Here is an 18816-nt window from a genome sequence, read left to right on the forward strand (position 1 = left end):
ATTTATGACTACATGAATTGTGCGATGTTGGATCACTTCACTTGTTGTTCCCTATAAACATGCATTACTCATCATAACTGCTTATGAAAGGTGAGGTTGCTTCACTGGAGTGCCTTATTTGATATGTTATACTGTAAGTACACATTAATTATGCTTATTTACAAATGTTTGTTACTCAATAATTAATGTTAGTAACTCCTTCATACAACTAATTATAAACCATTTATAAACCCTTTACTTATGGAACACACCTAGCACCTCTCAAGCCAATTGTCTCATTACCTTTGGTGCCTCGAAATAAGTGGACTACGTATAAAAAGTGTTGCAAATATATAGGTAAAAGCAATACAAAAACCCTCACAAATAAAACCTGCTAATCCATACCTCATCATAGTAATTGTTTGATTTAAAATCCAAACATTTTGAAAAAAAGATCAACTGTCACTGTCCCGATAATTACAGAGGGATTACCGTACACAGTATGCACTTCACACAACATTGAAATGAATGCAAATATCTTTCATAGTGGCATAAAACAAGTCTGTGGCCCCTGCTCTCTTAACATTTACAAAGAATCCATCACATGCAGTCTGCAAAGTAAGCATTATGCTAGATATACTGTAACAAACACAACGCTAATAATATCCCCCTCCCCTGTCTCTCTCTGTCGCAGGCATGCACATGCAAGCGCACAGACACGCACACACACACACACATAGACCATTCACCATTCATAAAGCCGGCTTCTACACCACAGTAGAGAACACGAGTGGCATCAGAATAGACAGTGAAGACAAGGCAAAGTAGAATCAAATAACAGGGTGAAAGGCAGCGTATTCCTGCTATGTATGTGTTTATCTCCGAAAAGTACACACTAGTCCATCAGCACTTTGTCTCTCATTAACATTGTCTCGTTATCAATTGATACGTCAGACAAAATAAAAAAGACTCATCTCCCTTCTCCCTAGCAAATAACATGTCAGACAGATGATCAATCTGTGACCCCGTTCTATCCGACACGAGTCATTGTTATGATTGTGAACAAAACAAATTCGTCATTAGCTGCTTACTTGAGGCAGAGAGATTTTCTCACTTGTGTTGTGGTGAGTCAGGGAGGATGGAGAGCATATTGGAGATGGAGACAGAGAGGGAGAGAAGGAGAGAGAGAGAGGGAGAGATGGAGACAGAGAGGGAGAGAAGGAGAGAGAGAGAGAGGGAGAGATGGAGACAGAGAGGGAGAGAAGGAGAGAGAGAGAGGGAGAGATGGAGACAGAGAGGGAGAGAAGGAGAGAGAGAGGGAGAGATGGAGACAGAGAGGGAGAGAAGGAGAGAGAGAGGGAGAGATGGAGACAGAGAGGGAGAGAAGGAGAGATGGAGACAGAGAGGGAGAGAAGGAGAGAGAGAGAGGGAGAGATGGAGACAGAGAGGGAGAGAAGGAGAGAGAGGGGGAGAGAAGGAGAGAGAGAGGGAGAGAGAAGGAGAGAGAGAGGGAGAGATGGAGACAGAGAGGGAGAGAAGGGGAGAGAGAGGGAGAGAGAAGGAGAGAGAGAGAGGGAGAGATGGAGACAGAGAGGGAGAGAAGGGGAGAGAGAGGGAGAGAGAAGGAGAGAGAGAGGGAGAGATGGAGACAGAGAGGGAGAGAAGGAGAGAGAGAGGGAGAGAGAAGGAGAGAGAGAGGGAGAGAGAAGGGGAGAGAGAGGGAGAGAAGGAGAGAGAGAGGGAGAGATGGAGACAGAGAGGGAGAGAAGGAGAGATGGAGACAGAGAGGGAGAGAAGGAGAGAGAGAGAGGGGGAGATGGAGACAGAGAGGGAGAGAAGGAGAGAGAGAGGGAGAGAAGGATAGAGAGAGGGAGAGAGAAGGAGAGAGAGAGGGAGAGATGGAGACAGAGAGGGAGAGAAGGAGAGAGAGAGGGAGAGATGGAGGCAGAGAAGGAGAGAGAAGGAGAGAGATGTCAGTCTTGACTCTCTCCCTCTGTCACCTGGGGACTGATGATCATTAAGCACCTCTCCTTTCTCACCCCCGGATGTGCCTCGCTCACTAATTGGTCAGATTAACCGTTTTAGCAGCACCATGACAACCAACAGCATAAAAGAAATGCTCTCGGTGAGCTGCCTGTATTCTAACCGTCTCTCTTCTAAACGCACTCTCTAAAGTGCTTAAACGTTTGACATATAGGCGAGTGGTTATGTGTGGCTGAGAAAGCATTGTACTGTATGTATGTGTACGTGTACGTATGTGTGGGTGGATAGGTAAACGAGTGGGCGACTCAAGAGTGGAGTCTTAGAAAAGGAACCCAACAGCATACCGTGTCATCCGTTTGACACTGACATTCTCCACGGTAATTAAAGCGAGCGGATGAAAACGTTGTAAACTAACACTTGAGTCGACGAGGCACAAAAGATAGTGGAAAAATCACAATTTAGTCACTTTCTTTCCTTCCATCGACCTGTATAATCATTTTTGTAACAGGGATGAACGTTAATATGATTCCACAAGAGGGGGCTAAACATTGAAGGAGATGAGAATAGTCTCTCCCCTGACTAAAAAAAGCACATTATCATTAGTCATTCATTCTAATGTGCGAGTTACATACACCACTGAGCTTCTCCATTAGAGGAGCGGGAACTTCATCCTCTTACGCGGCCAATGCACATAACTGAACATGAAAGGCTCGGAGAACCACCTCGGCTAAACAGGGGGGTGGGAATGGATTTGCAGTGTACTTGCTAAAATAAAGCAGGTGTCCGGGTTATTTTAGGTGCCTTGGTTAAGGTGATGATTCACCTGTGCATGTGATATGTAGATGTTCTCAAAAGCACAGAGTTTCTATAAAGTTGACTGCCAACACATACCGTATATGGGAAACTCATGATTTTACATTTGGGGCTATGGCTAGTAAAGTTTCATGCATTAAAGAGCAAATATACTTTTGAGGTGTCCCTGACGAATAAGTAGCCGTATATATTTTTAAAAATGCCGGTCGAGAGAGGACGCTGGCGTTGCTTCTTCGCCGCTTCTCCGCCCGAAATCTAGATATAAAGTACTTGCAGTATACAGAGTAGATTGTCCTACAAAGACACTTAGATTTAGATTTAGTAATCTAAAAATTAATTAGACCCCTATACTTTCTTTTATTTCTTTTTTTGTTTCTTTTTATTTTACTATTCAACCTTTTCAGTTTGTAAACGTCTTTGAGTGTCTAGAAAAGTGCTATATAAGTCTAATGTATTATTATTATTATTATTATTATTATTATTATTATTATTATTATTATTATTAATATTATTATTATTATTATTATTATATGCAAATAAGTACCAGTATTCAAATTCTAAAGCAAATGAAAATACTGGAAAGAGATGACCTGGTTGGGTCTGATTCCATCTATGATAGTCAGAGCACTTCCTCTTCCTCACCAGCCAATCAGAGCACAGACTTGACTGGTCCATCCCAATATCTATGTGCCAAAAGCTCAAACAAAGAAAATGTGCCAGAGTTATGTCCGACGGTTTCTGAGTCGATATGATCAGCACAAAATGTCCTTATGATGAGAAATGATCTCTGGGTAACCTCGGAAAAAACTCTTATTTGATCTTGTCTAAGTGGTTTGCCGGTAGTCAGGCCCAGACATAATGACTCATGGTTACCCAACTGACTATGTCATCTGTATGCACAGTTCAACACTTCCTTTACTTCTGGAGCAGGTGAAATCAAAAGGTCGCAGGGAGACCTGCATCCTCAATGCCAGCGCCAGCACCATTCTTATTAACTGATAGCTTGGGTCTGGTTCTCAAATCTAGACATGAGTGACTGGAATAAGAAATGCAGCAGTACGAGCATAATGATTGATAACTTGCATTGATCATGCACTACTACATTCCACTCTTTGAACAAAAAAACCCCCTGCATTAGTGACTATTTGATGTAAATACACCACATCGAGCGACCACAGCACACTAATGTTGTTTTCCCATGATTCCGACATAAAAGTTATGAGACATGAGTCAAGGTGGCTACAAGCTGACACAGAAACAGAGCGCAAATATCATGTAAAAATATGCATTACATACATGACCCCTGTAAGCTCCCTTATTGCCCAGTGGAATATCATAAAAAATACATGTCCGCGGTAGTACATCTATAACAGACAGCCCAGCTAGCCCAGTGCAGTGCCACTGTTAGATATACTCAGGGGCAGGCAGGCTGAAATATGAGGACTGTGGGGCCGCTCTTCCCAGAATGCTAAACTCTCCGAGAGCCACTGTGCCCTGCAACCAATCTGACGCCTAATTAATCCTGAAGGTCTTTTGTTCCGCTGAGGCTTCCCTCCTTTCCCTCCACACTCCATCCATCCTCTCTCACCCAGTCTGCCCCTCATCTTTCCCTGCCAGTTTCCAATGCCTCTCCCTCCCCTCCTCCTCCCCCGCCCTCCCCCCTGCCCCCCCCCCCCCCCCCCCCCCCCCCTCCAGCCCCAGACCAAGCAGGCGATTGGTCCCAGAGAGCATGACAAATGTATATGAATGTTTGTTTGGAAGTTCTCAATGGAATACAGGACTGGACCCGTTTTATTTTGTGTTCAGGAGATGCCTTTTTTTTGCTGTGGTAATATTGTTTTATTTCATTAGATACTGTATATCAACGACTGCATTTTATTATTATAGGATATCCTAGCAATGTACTTGTCAATTAGAGGTATTCACTCTACGTCAAAGAATAAGCTAAAATTGTATATACTATTTATATTGAGTTGTATAATTTCAAATCATTTGATAATCATTTGATATTAAATAGAAAAACAAGTTCAGTTTTTTTACATAACTGCTCTCCAAGGGACCAACAGTTGAACCTCTACAGACACATGTCCTCATCAGCTATGGGAAGTGATCCAGTCCCAGAGTAACCCAAGGACATGCGGTGTACTGTGGCCCAGAGGGAGAACTCTAGACGGGCCCGATGGGGATACTGGAGGCCCAGGCTCCTTAGAGGTTTTAGGGCCCTAGTGGGTCTAAATACCCAGCCAGGCGTGTGAACGGGTGGGGTTACAACCACTGTCAGGAGACGGGGGGGGCTGGATGAAAACTAGCCTCCCTCCCTGTCTGGAAGGTCATTTAAAGGGCATGGCCAGACCCTCGCCTCTCATCCCTCCTCTCTTTTCTCTTTTTCCATTCATGCCTGGGAGGTGGAGATAAACCTACACGCGCCAGGCACACAGGACCAATAGCCGTGATTTATCGGAAGCCATTTGGGTACCTGAGCTTCTATGAAATTGTAATGAACTTGATTATGCTTTTAATGAAGTGTGAGGGGTTCTTCAGGAATGATTATAGCCACGCGTGCGGTTAGGAGCCGAGGGAGAGAGACATGTCAGAGGGAATGAGCTAGAGCGGGGAAGTCAGACTGGGTTTGGGAGAGGTTAGCGCAGGGGCTAGCCCACCATCTATGGATGAGTGGGCCGTTATAGGAGAGGTGACTTGGACTCAACCTCATTTCATTTCACCCTGCTAAGGGATTTTTGCAGGGCGTACAAACCGTGTGCTGACAGGGTGAAACAGATTTAATAGCCTTATAGGTCATATTTTGCATAAGTATTAGACAGTTCATGATGGTCATAACCTTTTCCGTGTACAAAGTGCCTCCGTTAACTGGGAAAACATTATTGTTCCATCATTTCAGACACGAAGCCTTTTTCTCCATTGAATTTCCCTTGACTTACAGTGAAAACTGATATGGATACCGTATCAGGTAGAATAAGAACATCTCATGGAAAACCGACAGATTCCGGAGGGTTTTTAAATAATGCTATTAGACATGCAAGCCATTTGTTTACGGTTTATCATGAATTTGACTGTGGTACCAAGTCTCTTACCGACTCATCTGTGAATAAAACGGGCGTTGGGACTTCTCTATAGGCATGTGTGTCAGTTCATCTACACTTGTGACGAATGCTGAGTCTGTAACACTGTCTGCAGGTCTCGAAGGTGCTAATCCATTTCTCTAATAATGTGTTTTTCACACCTTCTCCTCCGTTGGAATCTTCTAAATGGGTGCTTACCCGTTCGTCCACAATTGCTAATTTGTTGTGGCAATATTAATTAATGATTTTTGCTTCATGGCTGTTTATATTGAGACAGATTAGAAGTCAAGAGATTAGAAAAAGAAAACAATCGGTAAATGCTGGACGGTGGGGGTCACCTTCACGTGTCTGAAATCATATTCAATTTGCCGGGGTGGGGAAATTACCACGCTAGATGAGTCCATATCCAGGCGTGTCTTCTACTGTGTGCCTTCAGAGCGGATGAATGAAACCATATTGAGTGAAGCTACACAAAAACACAAGCACAGATGCATGTGAATGAGAAATAAAAAAAAGTGAGTCACTAACATGTTCCAGTAGGTCAAATGGTAAATAAAGGTAAATGGACTGCACTTATATAGCGCTTTTTTTGCTGCTCCAAAGCGCTTTACAATGGCCTCTCATTCACCCATTCACATACACATTCACACACCAATGGTGGCAATGCCATGCAAGGCGCTGGCCTGCTTACTGGGAGCAATTTTGGGGTTCAGTGTCTTGCCCAAGGACACTTCGACATGTGGCCAGCCGGGCTCGAACCAGCGATCTGCCAACCTTGTGATCATTAGGCGGCGACTCTACCTCCTGCGCCACAGCCGCCCCGTAACACATTGGGATAGTCCTCTATAGACGATGTACAGTTGTTTAAACTATCAACAAACTATCAACTGCAACTTTGCTGATATACAGCAGATTGCTAGGGATACGGTTAGGGCTTGGGTTAAGGCTAGGGTTATGTTTGGGTTTAGTTTAGGTTTAGGAAAAAGGGTTAAGGTTAGGGTCAGGTCTAGGGTTATGGTGAGTGGATAGTTAATTTAAATGTTTTGACAGTTAGTTTCTACTGAAGTTAGTCTACACACCATCTATTTGGGACTATCCAAATTAAATGTTAACAAATGTGACATTTGAATACTATAAACTGCATTGATGCTTATGGGTCAAACCCATTACATCAATCATACACCCGGCTATAAGTGAATATGACATCATTGGTCAAACCTACAGTATAAACATACAGTATACGAATCTTAACCAGCAGAAGATAATAACATTTGGCCCTCAGCGTCCATTCCCTCCTGCTAGCCTTGTAAACCTCATTGTGATTCTAGCCTGTGAGTGCATTTCCTTATTCAAATGGGTGTAATCCAAGGTCAGGGAGCGAGATGGCCTTACAGTGACACAGTCACTGATCCGCCATTGTCCTTCAGCCGAGCAGAGACTCAGCATCTTCCTGAAGTCTTGGGTTGACTTGGCAATGCCGCAGATCTTTGTAACGGTGAGGAGAGATTAAGTGCCCAATCAAGCTGGGAAGACAAGGTAATCATTCCACTCAGTAGTACGTGACACGGTCTGATGAAAAGGTCTGCATGTCACCAATTCTCAAAAAAAAGTTTAGCCCTCTCGATATAACAAACAACAGTTTTAGTACCACTAAATACTTATAATGTGAGAATTGGATTCACTGGGCTAATGGGTAAGTGATACATGGCTTGTAAACAAACTTACGTTTTAGGATGTGTTCAAAAGCAAGGACTGTGTGATCATCTAATTATGTGTAGTTATGTGTTTTTAGCATATTGATGTTCTCTCAGCATGTTGTGATGTGCTAAACATGCAGTTAGATGTTCATAGCGATGTTCTTTCTTAGCTCCTCCCTAGATACCAACGCGATAGTAGCCAACACGATTCAGAGCGTTTTTCTCTGGTGTTTGGTTTGAGGAGTACCAACATTCAAATAAGCATATCTTCTTCAACTATATGTATGTATGATAATCATACATATACAATCTGCACTTTCATAATCTGTAAAAAAAAAATGAAACATTACCGTGACCGTGGGGACTTTTTCTCCAGACCCTGTCACATACGGCCAGAGTTCTGAAGCGAAATTACTGTACATTCACTTCTCACTTCACAGTGGAGTTTGAAATCTCACAGGCCTGGGGAGTGGGTGTCCTTGGATGTATCCATTTGGATGCATCCATTTGTTAGGATGGTAAACAGAAGCAGAAGACAAACAACCCTAAACAGCCTTGGAGTTACTGGAGTTCTCACATGATTCCATTCTCAGCCGTGGAGGCCTCAGCGACATAGTACATTTACATTGTTACCAGTGTTGCCAGATGGAATTGTTTTCCAGCCTAATCACAGTCTAAAAACCGTCCAGTGTGATCATAAGTAGCCCAATTGGGCTGGAATAGTAGCCCAATCTGGCAACACTGATTGTTACCATTTACATTGGTACCATTTAGCAGACACTTTTATCCAAAGTGACTTACAATAGATTGTATTGATAGAATAGACAAGAGATTCCAGGGACAGTCTCCCTGGAGTAATTTAGGGCTAAGTGCCTTACTCAAGAGCACACTACACTGCAAAAAGTACATCTAAGTAAGATGAAATATCTTAAATCAAGGCAATATTTGCTTGTTATTTGTCTGACTGTACTAGTTTTAAGATATCTTCTAAAAAATGTTTATTGGAAAGTGAAATGTTCCTGTTCTGTTGACAGATAATGCTGCTTATTCTAAGTAATATTTCCCCCATTTCATTGCTTTTTCTTTCTTGATTTTTAGAGAGTAGTGTAGAGAGAGTTTCTTGCAGTGTAGTGGTGGGTTCCCAGATGGGATTTGAACTCATGACCTTCTGATCACCAGTCCAACTCACTATCCACTAGAACACCACTAACCAAATCCATGTGGGAGCATCCCTTCTCCGGGATATACCTAGATCTAGATCTACCAATCTGCGGCTTGGTCAGTCCAGTCTGTCAATGCCAATAGCCCGCTCGATTGGCTCATATTCCCGGACACCAGGGCGCAGATCTGTCTCTTCATCGGTGTAGCCACGTGCCAATCTCCAACGAGTGCCTCACAGTCACAGCAGTTGAAGAAACCCCTCCCTTTTAAGATGAAGCTGCCCAACAGGGAGGGTCGCCCCCTGCAGGTTGTTACACTCAGGGTTGGGGGCGTACATGATGGATGTTCTGTGAGAGGTGCTCGGTCGGGTCAATTACGCACGGCCCACGTCAACGTCCCAGAATTCCAAGCTGTATTTCTAGCCCTACGGCACCATCCATTTCTTTTTTGTTGAACGGTTTTTATTGGTTTTCCAAATGAGTTAACATCCTTACCCCAACCCTCCCATCCCCTCCCTCCCTGATCCTCCCAACCCTCCCCCTTGTCTCCGCTTTAGTCCAAACGGCACCCTCCATTTCTGCAGAGACCAGGATCACGTCCCGAGACGACAATGTCGGTGGGTCTGCCCTCGTGAGCGATCGATACAGTCCAGAGTGCCAGAGCTCCTCTCCTCTGGCGCCTATATGACCTGAAGAGGGGACGTTTTGAGGAATGGTGCAAGAGCTGTGGGATGGTACCTTATCAGTGCCGTGTCACCCAGGTCCTATCGCACCTGCAAGAACTGCTCAATAAGGGCAAGGTCTTCTCGCTGTTAAAGTTTACCTGGCGGTTATTTCAGACGGCCACATAGTAGACTGCCTTGGTGCTTGAGGATCTCACCAGCATCTGTTTTGAACCCTTGGATATAGCAGATATTCGGATACTATCCTAGAAAATGTCCTTGTTGCTCGTGCCTGGCCAAGTGCGTGAGTGACTTGCAGGTGCTCTCGGTCCATCCTTCGTGTACTCAAGTTGCACCTGGTGATGCTAGGGTTACGTAGCAGCCTAGCGTTGCATTCGTTCACAAAGTCATTACTCTGACTTACAGCAGTAACGCTATTGAGCTCCTCCCCTTCTATCCAACTGCCTTCTCCCAACAAACAAAGGCACCTGAACACCCTCTGTCCTGCGGGTGCCCATGTTTAGTTTGTACATTTCTTTATTAGGATAAAACCCCTTGAGTCCATCCATGTCTACATGGATAGAACGCGCTCGTTCAGGAGATGTTACCAGCTGTGTGTTTGTCTCACTAACCCCATACGGGGCAAATTATTGTCCAAACTGTGCCTTTCCCACTGGTCTGTGGATACTTCTGGTGTGGTGTACATTTGCTGGGGTCTGCAGCCCCCTTTGGTATCTGTGCACATTCCACTAGAGAGATGGCTGTCTCTTGGGCCCTGTTTCAGGGGATCTCTATTTCTGAGATCTGTGCTGCCACCAGCAAGACTTCCCCACACACATTTGTGAGCTGAAGCTGAGTGTTGGTTGGGTATGTGGCCGTGAACCCTTGCTGTGAGACCCCTCACCTCGATGCCCCTCTTGACCGTTAATACAAAGCAGCTAGCCTGCAGATGTTTGATTTCAGGTTACTAGGCAACAGTCCAGTTGCGGAACCATTTTTTGTTGACGGAGCCAAAATAAATGTTTAAATAAACAAACAAATCATAATCTGTTGTCACTTATTACTGTTAACTAATAAATTGCGCTGTAGAACTGTTGTATGAAAGCAATATCACACTCGAGGTCGTGCTGTTATACTGAATATCAGCACGGCTGTGATTCAGTCGTAGGCACGAGGCCGCAGGCCGAGGCAGTTGACGTATGCCACTGTGTAGGTATTGTCTATTCTGACCAGCACTCCCTCTCGTGTGATATTGCTTAATTGGCACTGGGTGGGGCTACTATGGAAACACCCTGGTCTTTACCAGGCGTGATTGAATAGCTCTTCAGCAAATAGGAAAGTGTAGAGTGAGGGGTCTCCCTCCTCTCCTTCAGAGAACCTGGGTGTTAATCATAACTTCTACTTCAAGTCTGTTCTCTTGTTAAAGCTGTACTTTTACAGCTGTCATACAGATTTCAATACCGGCCACAAATAAGAAAAATAACAATGCTTGTATTTTTCTAGAGGTTGACGAAGCAGCTACCATTGTATATTTGAGACTTTACTTATCAATACAATCTGTGTGTGTGTGTGTGTGTGTGTGTGTGTGTGTGTGTGTGTGTGTGTGTGTGTGTGTGTGTGTGTGTGTGTGTGTGTGTGTGTGTGTGTGTGTCCATCTGTTATTATTTAGAGATGTGTGGAGCCGAAGACATGTGAGCAGCATACCACACTGTTTGGATGAGTTACATTTTTAATTTAGGAGTCTCTCTCTCTCTCTCTCCCTCTCTATCTCTCACTCATCCCTTTTCTCTGCTTCTCACTCTTTTTTCTGTACAGACAGAATCAGAGGGAAGGTCTTGTCTTCTTAACCCATGCCTTGTCTCTTACCCACAACAAGTAACTGTAATTTCCCTTGTGAGCTGTTTAATCTTCATCAAAGAGAACATAGTTGTCATGAAGCGAAGCCTTAGCTCTACCTACGCTGCACCTCAATTGCAGACAGTAAAGGTAAACACATTGGTCTACAGAGAAAGGCTAATGTTGGCAAGTCTGTACTGTCTGTTCATGGGGTGCTTCCTTACCACATAACCCTGACCAGGAAAAACTCAGGGCCCTAGGTGTATTGTATGAATGGTTTATTTTCCACACTCTACGCTGTCAAATAACGGCCGGGGATTAGAAAAGTATTGGCTAGCCACAGGTAGAGCCTGAGGAAATCTCTGTCCGAGAACTAGTCCCTAAAGAGCTGGCACAAGACTGGCATTGAACCATAGCTGTGGGCCTGAGGCTAGGGCTGGCACCTACCCCAATACCAGGCCTCAGATCTGTGAGCCACTGAACTCTTGTCCTTTCACTATCTCACATGCTCACACACATACACACACACACACACACACACACACACACACACACACACACACACACACACACGCATATACACACATGCCCTAAGAGCTCATACCAGATGATCTGCAGAGAAACCTGGGGGGATTCTACATTTGATGTATGTGTGTGTCCTTCACTACTTCAGAATGACTCTTCCTCCCCATCGACAGCAGACAGCACGGCTGACTTTCAAGAATTTCCACAAGCGAGCGCTTTCTGGAACTAAACGGGCGAGGAAAATCCTTTTAAAATCCTTTTACACACCGTGGCGGGAGGGTGAAAAGAAAAGTTTCTCCCAGGCAAACATGAGCAGGTTGTTTGGTTGATGTTGTTGTTGGAAGAAGGACATTTCAGCCTGTCTGTTCCTTCAAGGCAGGAAGGGAATGCTAATACGACATACCCCATTTAATAGTACACGGTACAACACACCCACAAACACATAGTGTACACACACACACAGCCTTTAGGATAGACTCAATGAGTGAACTGCACAGCTAGTGTACCTTTGATATTGGTATTATTATCTCTATCTCAGATCTACCAATACATACTATAACAGCCTACAGCAACATGAGAAACACTGACCTAAGTTGCCTAGATACAGATGTATGACATCTTCATATGCAGGTTTAACATGAGACACAACATTCAAAGCTGTTGATTAAATTAGCGAGAGAATACATTTGCGTTTGAGTTTTTCTTTTGATATATTTCACATGCTGAAGTGAAGGTTAAAACGGTTAAAGACAACCACTCAATCCACCAAGCGACCATGACTCCGGGGTCTAATATTTAGGAGTCCCTCAAAAACTAGTTTCCGAGGCTCTGATTGCTATTTAAATATTTGGGTAAATGAGCACAGGATTGGGTCGGTGGCTTGTTTGTCGATTTGCTCTTTGCATTTCTATCTCCTTTGGGCAACAGATTGAATTAATGTTTGTAGACACTGAGATGCCACACATGAGGAAACAAGAGATTATTCAAAATTACAAAACTCTCCCAATTATAGCTTTACAAACATATGCGGAAAAAAAAAACTAATTTTGGGGACGATGCTGCTTTTTCTTGTGTCATAGGCACCGGGACAATACTTTGCTTCATTTACATGCCTTTCCGTTTGAATAGATCACTGAGCAGATTTAGTTTACCAGCCGCCTGAGCCCCCCAATGTACACACGCATTTGCATGTTTCCACTAGATACGCCACACTTTCTGTCCAAAGTAAATGTTAAGTCAGTCTGCTTACACATCTCCATGATTCCTCCTCTTTCCCCCCACTCTCTTAGCTCATCCTAACCCATATCTCTCCTCCCTCTTAATTACTTGTTGGATGGTGGTTGCTTTTCCGCTGTGCTCCTGCTGTTTTGGTTATTACAGGCCACCGTATGGACTGGAGTGCCTGCCAACGCCAAGCTGGCGCTGCTCACCTGGGGTAAATGAGGGCATCTATTCCTGCTGGGTTTGACGCCTCCCCTCCCCTCAGGTGCCAGCCTGATGTTGAAGAGGGCCTGGAGTGCGCACTGAGCCGCCTGGGTCTTCGCCAGCTTCTTGCTGCGTCCGGAGCCTTCGAATATCCTCCCGTCCACCCTGACTGCCATGATGAAGCTGCGCAGGCGGCGGCCCTCCACCCTCTCCGACAGGCACACGTAGCGCAGGCCCGGCCTCAGCTCGTTGAGCAGCACCACGGGGCTCTTGGGGGCCTCGGCGGCGGCGGGGGGGACCCCCAGCCTCTGCTTGGCCTGCACCATTAGGTCCAACGTGTGGCAGAGCAGTCGGCCGTGCCGCAGAGCGCTGGAGAGAGAGAAGCCGTCGCCCCCACATGACGAGGGCTCAAACTCCTTGAACAGAGTGTCGGGGAAGTCGGCCTGGTCCGAGGTGAAGTCGGCCGAGGGGTTGCCGACGAGGTTCCCCATGGCCAGGTGAGCCTGAGAAGCGTTGGGGAACTGGATGAAGGACTTGAGGGCCAGCTCGGCCGCTCTCATCTTGGCCTTCTTTTTGGTGGGGCCCGCGCCCTCGAAGCTGATCCCGTTGACGTCCACGGCGATGGAGAAGACGGGCGCGTGGACGGGGCCCGTCTGGGAGACGGTGCGGTACTGGAGGCCCGGCCTCAGCTCGTTCAGCTGCACCAGGGCGTTCTTTGGTGTGTCCGACCAGGACAGTTTCTTATAGATCAGTCTGAGTTGACACAGGTGTCCGTTATTGTCCTCCTCCAGAGGTCGCTTCCTTTTCAGACCGGAAGTCCCGCCTCGAGACGGATCGGTTCGAAAAAGTGATTGGCGGATTTCACTGGGTCCAATTGTGCAGTCCTCTAGGTTGCCAATGTTCCGGTTCTCTTTTACCTCTGTGCTGCTGGTGCCTGACAAAAATGACAAAAAGGGGAACATGAATATTTAGAGCTACAGTATAAACGTGTTGTTCAAGACACCAAGTTCCAAGAAATTCTGACATTACTGGGTGCTGCGCATTTCCATGTTTTCCGTGTAGAACAAATCGAGACTGCACAATCTCCCGGGGCAGATTCAGCCACTTGATACACAATGAAATGGTAATGAACAAATCTACCACCATCCCCAAGTCGACAGTCACAACGTTCCTAGTGAGGGAGGCTATCTTATTTAAGTGTTTTAAAATCCAAATCCAAATCCTCTAAAATGGGGCATTATCTGCCAAATGATTCTGTAATCTCCTACCAAATTGGTTCTGACTCTGTGGTTTAAGTGGTGAATATTTGTCCCTGTATTCATGCAAAGCACCAATGCTTTTTTGTAATGGAGGGATGGTATTGAGAGTTTTTACAAAACTGGTGGATGAAAGAACCAAGCTGTCTGCTTTATTTCACACAAAAAACATATTTTCCATCAATGAGAAAGTTGGAGCAGATGTGGTGTGCTCCTCAAACCTAGTGTCAGAAGCAAAGTAACATCATATGTTCCATATTGTATTTCTATGGGGAAATAAAGTTTCAAACCAGACATGAGAATGTCAAGGATTAAATGGGACGCTGGGATCTATCGCTAAATACACAAAGTGGAGCAGATGCAAAATGACTGTCGAGGACAGCAGAGAGTATTGTCCGTTGTCCAAAACAACCATAACATCTCTCATGATCAACGCGTGGAGGACATGAACATCTCTCCCATCCTGCTGTTGTTTTTGTGGTCTAATACATTGGCAGATGGATCACTTTCAAATGTGGCCTGGCTCTGACAGGCCAGATATGCTGGGGGGTGGTGGTGGGGGGGATGACGCAGAGTGATATGACATACTTAAACTGTCCTCGTCCTCTGTGCTCGTGGTCCCAGGACTCATGTACTTGAAGGGAGCGATCAATGCAGAGAGCATGCTGACTTTCTCTGAAAGAGAGAGACGACACACACAAGACACAATATGAGTAACACTTAGGGTCTACTCTCTACTACAGCATGGGTCGGCAACAGGCGGCCCATGGGCCATTGTTCACCGTCAATTTTCCTCTTTAGACCTTTGGAGAGTGACATTTTTCTTTTTCTCTTGCTAACTAGCAGGTTAAATGTTTAGCTAACTTCACCCGGCACGCAAACAACCAATCCAATAATAATGTGACGTTGTAAGTCTGGGAGGAGGGGGGAATAATTATCTGAATAAACGTATGTTAAATAATTATTAGAATAAGTTAGGCTCCGCTACATCGTCAGTCCACACATTTATTATTCACAAATATGGAAAGGGAGAAAACAGTTTACAGTTCATTATGCCCGCTATACAGTCCGTTTACAATTATTTTGATCAATTCAATGCATCTCCCACAAATGCATGTGGCGGTCTGTCGCATTAACATTTGTAACATGTTCTAATGCTTTGGTCCTCATATCGGCAACCAATCAATATGTTCTGACTTTTCTTTTAAAACACGGAACTACGTTTCAACGTTGTCAAGCCAAAATACTGCAACGCAATGGATTCGGTGAGTAATCCCCACTGCTACCTAGTTAACTATAGCACTACTGTGGTAGATATAATTGATTCTTAATAGATTTAGTAGAACTTACAAAGCACAAAGAGCTTAGATCAATTGTCTCCAAAGAGGCCTTTTATTAAGCCAAGTTACATGAGCGCAGAGAGAAATGAGCAGACCAATAAGCAAGAAGCAATGGCCCAAAGCAAGAAGCAGCCCCCAACGATGGGTGCGACTCATATTTATAGAACTGTCCTTGGTCATGAGGTCACCATTCTTGGGAACCAATCATATTATACAAATCTGTGATTACACAAGTTATGGGCCCTATCCATAGTCAGAATTATTCACTGCGCCACAGATCTTGGCCCATCCCTTACAGGAAGGAAATTCTTTGAGTGCTAGATTTGCCAAACTGTAGAGAGACTTACATTTCTCAGTATAACATGATATAAAACCCCAACACTACTTTACATTGTTAGCAGGCTCACAACGCGGAAATGTATTTACATTTTTCGAAAGAAAAGTCAAAGTATTAGAATGTGTCACATTTTTTTTGACAATCAATTACTTCAATTAGCCTTTGATTATGTTCTGGCCCACCATCGAGTAGCTCAGAAAAAAATTGGCCCGAGGCCAAACTTACTTGCCGACCCCTGCTCTACAGTATACATAAGGGTATAAGGGTTGGCAATGCTGCAGTTGTGGGGACACACACAAAACACTATGAGTAACACTTAGGGTCTACCCTCTAGTAATACACAGGGTTGGCGATGCTGCAGTTGTGCGCGGCACCCTGGTTGGCTAGCAGGCTTCCCTGGTGCCTAGCGCTGTCCAGGTGTGCGTGTTGTTTACAGTGTAGGGCCCTATTAGGACCATCGCTCGGTCTAGTGGTCTCAGCACTGGCTGAGTAGAATTGACAGGCCAGGCTGGCCCTGTAATTAGATCCCTCTCTTCAAAACATTTCCTAATGATCAATAGTTTGAGAGCCTCTCTAAAGAGAGGGGGGAGGAGAGGAGGAGGAGGAGGAGGCAGCAGCATACACGAACAAGGTTCAGTAACAGCAGTTACAGTTCACAGAGAGCCCGCTCGAGATCTGTCTGAAACGCTCACGAAGTGTTAAAACGTGAATGAGATGTAATTCTTCCCGACCAGCCCAATGGTACTGGAAGGCTCGATCATTCACAATGGTACACATGGTTGCACTAAAAAGCTGGGGATAGAGAAGCAGTGTCCCAGTGGGTAAAATTAGAATAAAACCATTTGCATTCTGACCTAATTACTGTATAAAGACCAACATGCAGCTGTCTGTCCATTAGAGACCACTGGCAGCAGAGGGTTTCAAAATACAGTATACAGATTCATTTTTCAGATGTAATTTCTAGAAATCCATATTTAGTCAGGTCCCTAGAGGGCATGTCCACCAAATGCTCTTGAAAACATCTATTAACTGGTTTACTTAATAGAGTGTGATGGTAAAATTAGATTCTGACATGAAAGGGTTCATTCGCGTCTGGAATCTTGACGCAAGTTATTCAGTAAATTCTCTAAATTTGCCAGAATACTGTCTGACAGCTTGCAAACTGATCATGAATGACACACCTCTGTATCACGTATACAGTGCACAGTATGAGGAAAGCAATTAATATAAGTGAGCATACAATAAGCTACCATTACTGTAGGCCTGCCAAGTCTTTCATGTATTTTTTATCATGTTGTTGTGCCTTGGGGCTATATCACCCACTCACCCACTTCTGCCTAGTGTGAAAATCCATTGGGCTGTGAGAGGCCTGCTAATGTATGTCGTCAGCCTGCTAATGTATGTCGTCGGCAGGCTCATGACATGGAACATGGAGAGCACAGAGGTAGAAGCCTTACAGGAAGTCATCTCCATAGGTATCGTGACGTTATAATGATAAGGTAAATTTTTGGCAAAATTTCGTTTTTTACATAATCTTTAGGTGTTTATTAATGCCTGTGTGGTGTTATTTTTAAAATGTTGAAATTCTTGAGTTAGTAATTAATAAAATACAAAGGTTTCATCTCATAAAACATAATGGAATGTAAAAACTGTGACGCTCAATATCTCTGAACTACCCTAAACGGAGATAGAACCTTATCATTCTAAGCTCACGGTATGGCAAAGCGGCAAGGAATGAAAGGTGAACCCTTAACATTCAAAATATTCCTGTACCTATCCAGCCACACTGTTATTACTGTACTATAGTAATAACAACGTTGTAATAACATAGTTCTTAGGTTGTTAGTTAGTACATGGAGTTGCTTGGTTTGTGTTACTGTATTACACAGGGTGGAACAGACCTTTGTTGACAGGGCCAGCACCAATCACCTCAGGCCCTTTGACCTCGCCAGAGGCCTAACCCTAACCCTAACCCTAACTCCCTTATTCAACCTAGGCTCCGTTGAACCAAACAACGTGAGCCAATAGTTTCAGTTCACTAACCCAGTTCCCTACTACATCCTGCTGTAAGTGGGAGAAGACAACACATCTCTTTTATTTCCTCCAAACAAAAGTAGGCAGATAGGGGCCAAGTTAGATAGTGAGGTCTTGGCAGGTGGCCATTTTCCCCCAGAGAGTTGCCGTGGAGGTTAGAGGAGGATTTTTCCACTTCCTGTATCAGTGCTGAGTAGAGGGTAATGAGCCCAACCCGATTTCCTGTGGCTCTGCATACCGAATGGGTCAGATGAGCGACAGGAGACACTATTGAAACAGGCGCTGGGGGGAAATCATTGACTGCCCTCCCTCCCTCCCTCCCTCCCTCCCTCTCTCACTCTCTCCCTCACTGTCTTGCGGACCCCCAGATTAAACGGCGCTGAACTGTCAAATGAGGAGGCTGCATTGTCTCAGCGCCACACTTAAAATCTGATTCCTGTCAGATCGCTCAGCTGATCGGTAAGCAGGGCCGCCGCATAAACAGGCTGTGTGCTTAAGTGTCTTCCTCTGCCTGTGTAGTGTACACACATAAATCCAGGGGCTTACATAAAAAAAAAGAAAAAAACCACAACTCTTTTACAGGCTTGATTCATGGCTGTATTTAACTGCGGTATTGAAGCTGTAACAATTTAGAGGGCAAATGTGGCTCAAGTTCACTCCTGCTCTTGTACTTCAGAGGCCTACTGACA

The 18816-nt window shown here is 44.7% G+C and overlaps 1 protein-coding gene across 1 annotated transcript in view; it reads right to left on the reverse strand.

The window, feature by feature from the left end:
• The window catches only part of adarb2 (adenosine deaminase RNA specific B2 (inactive)), a gene marked incomplete at both ends in the record, with an annotated part of 130680 nt that overhangs the window by 31599 nt on the left and 80265 nt on the right, over positions 1-18816 (reverse strand). The window contains 2 exon segments of the mRNA XM_080544278.1: positions 13166-14094; positions 15005-15091. Of these exon segments, the coding sequence (XP_080400404.1) occupies positions 13166-14094; positions 15005-15091 (1016 nt within the window).

The sequence above is a fragment of the Nansenia antarctica genome, assembly GCF_963989245.1.
Source record: "Nansenia antarctica genome assembly, chromosome: 13".
Lineage (NCBI taxonomy): Eukaryota > Metazoa > Chordata > Actinopteri > Argentiniformes > Microstomatidae > Nansenia > Nansenia antarctica.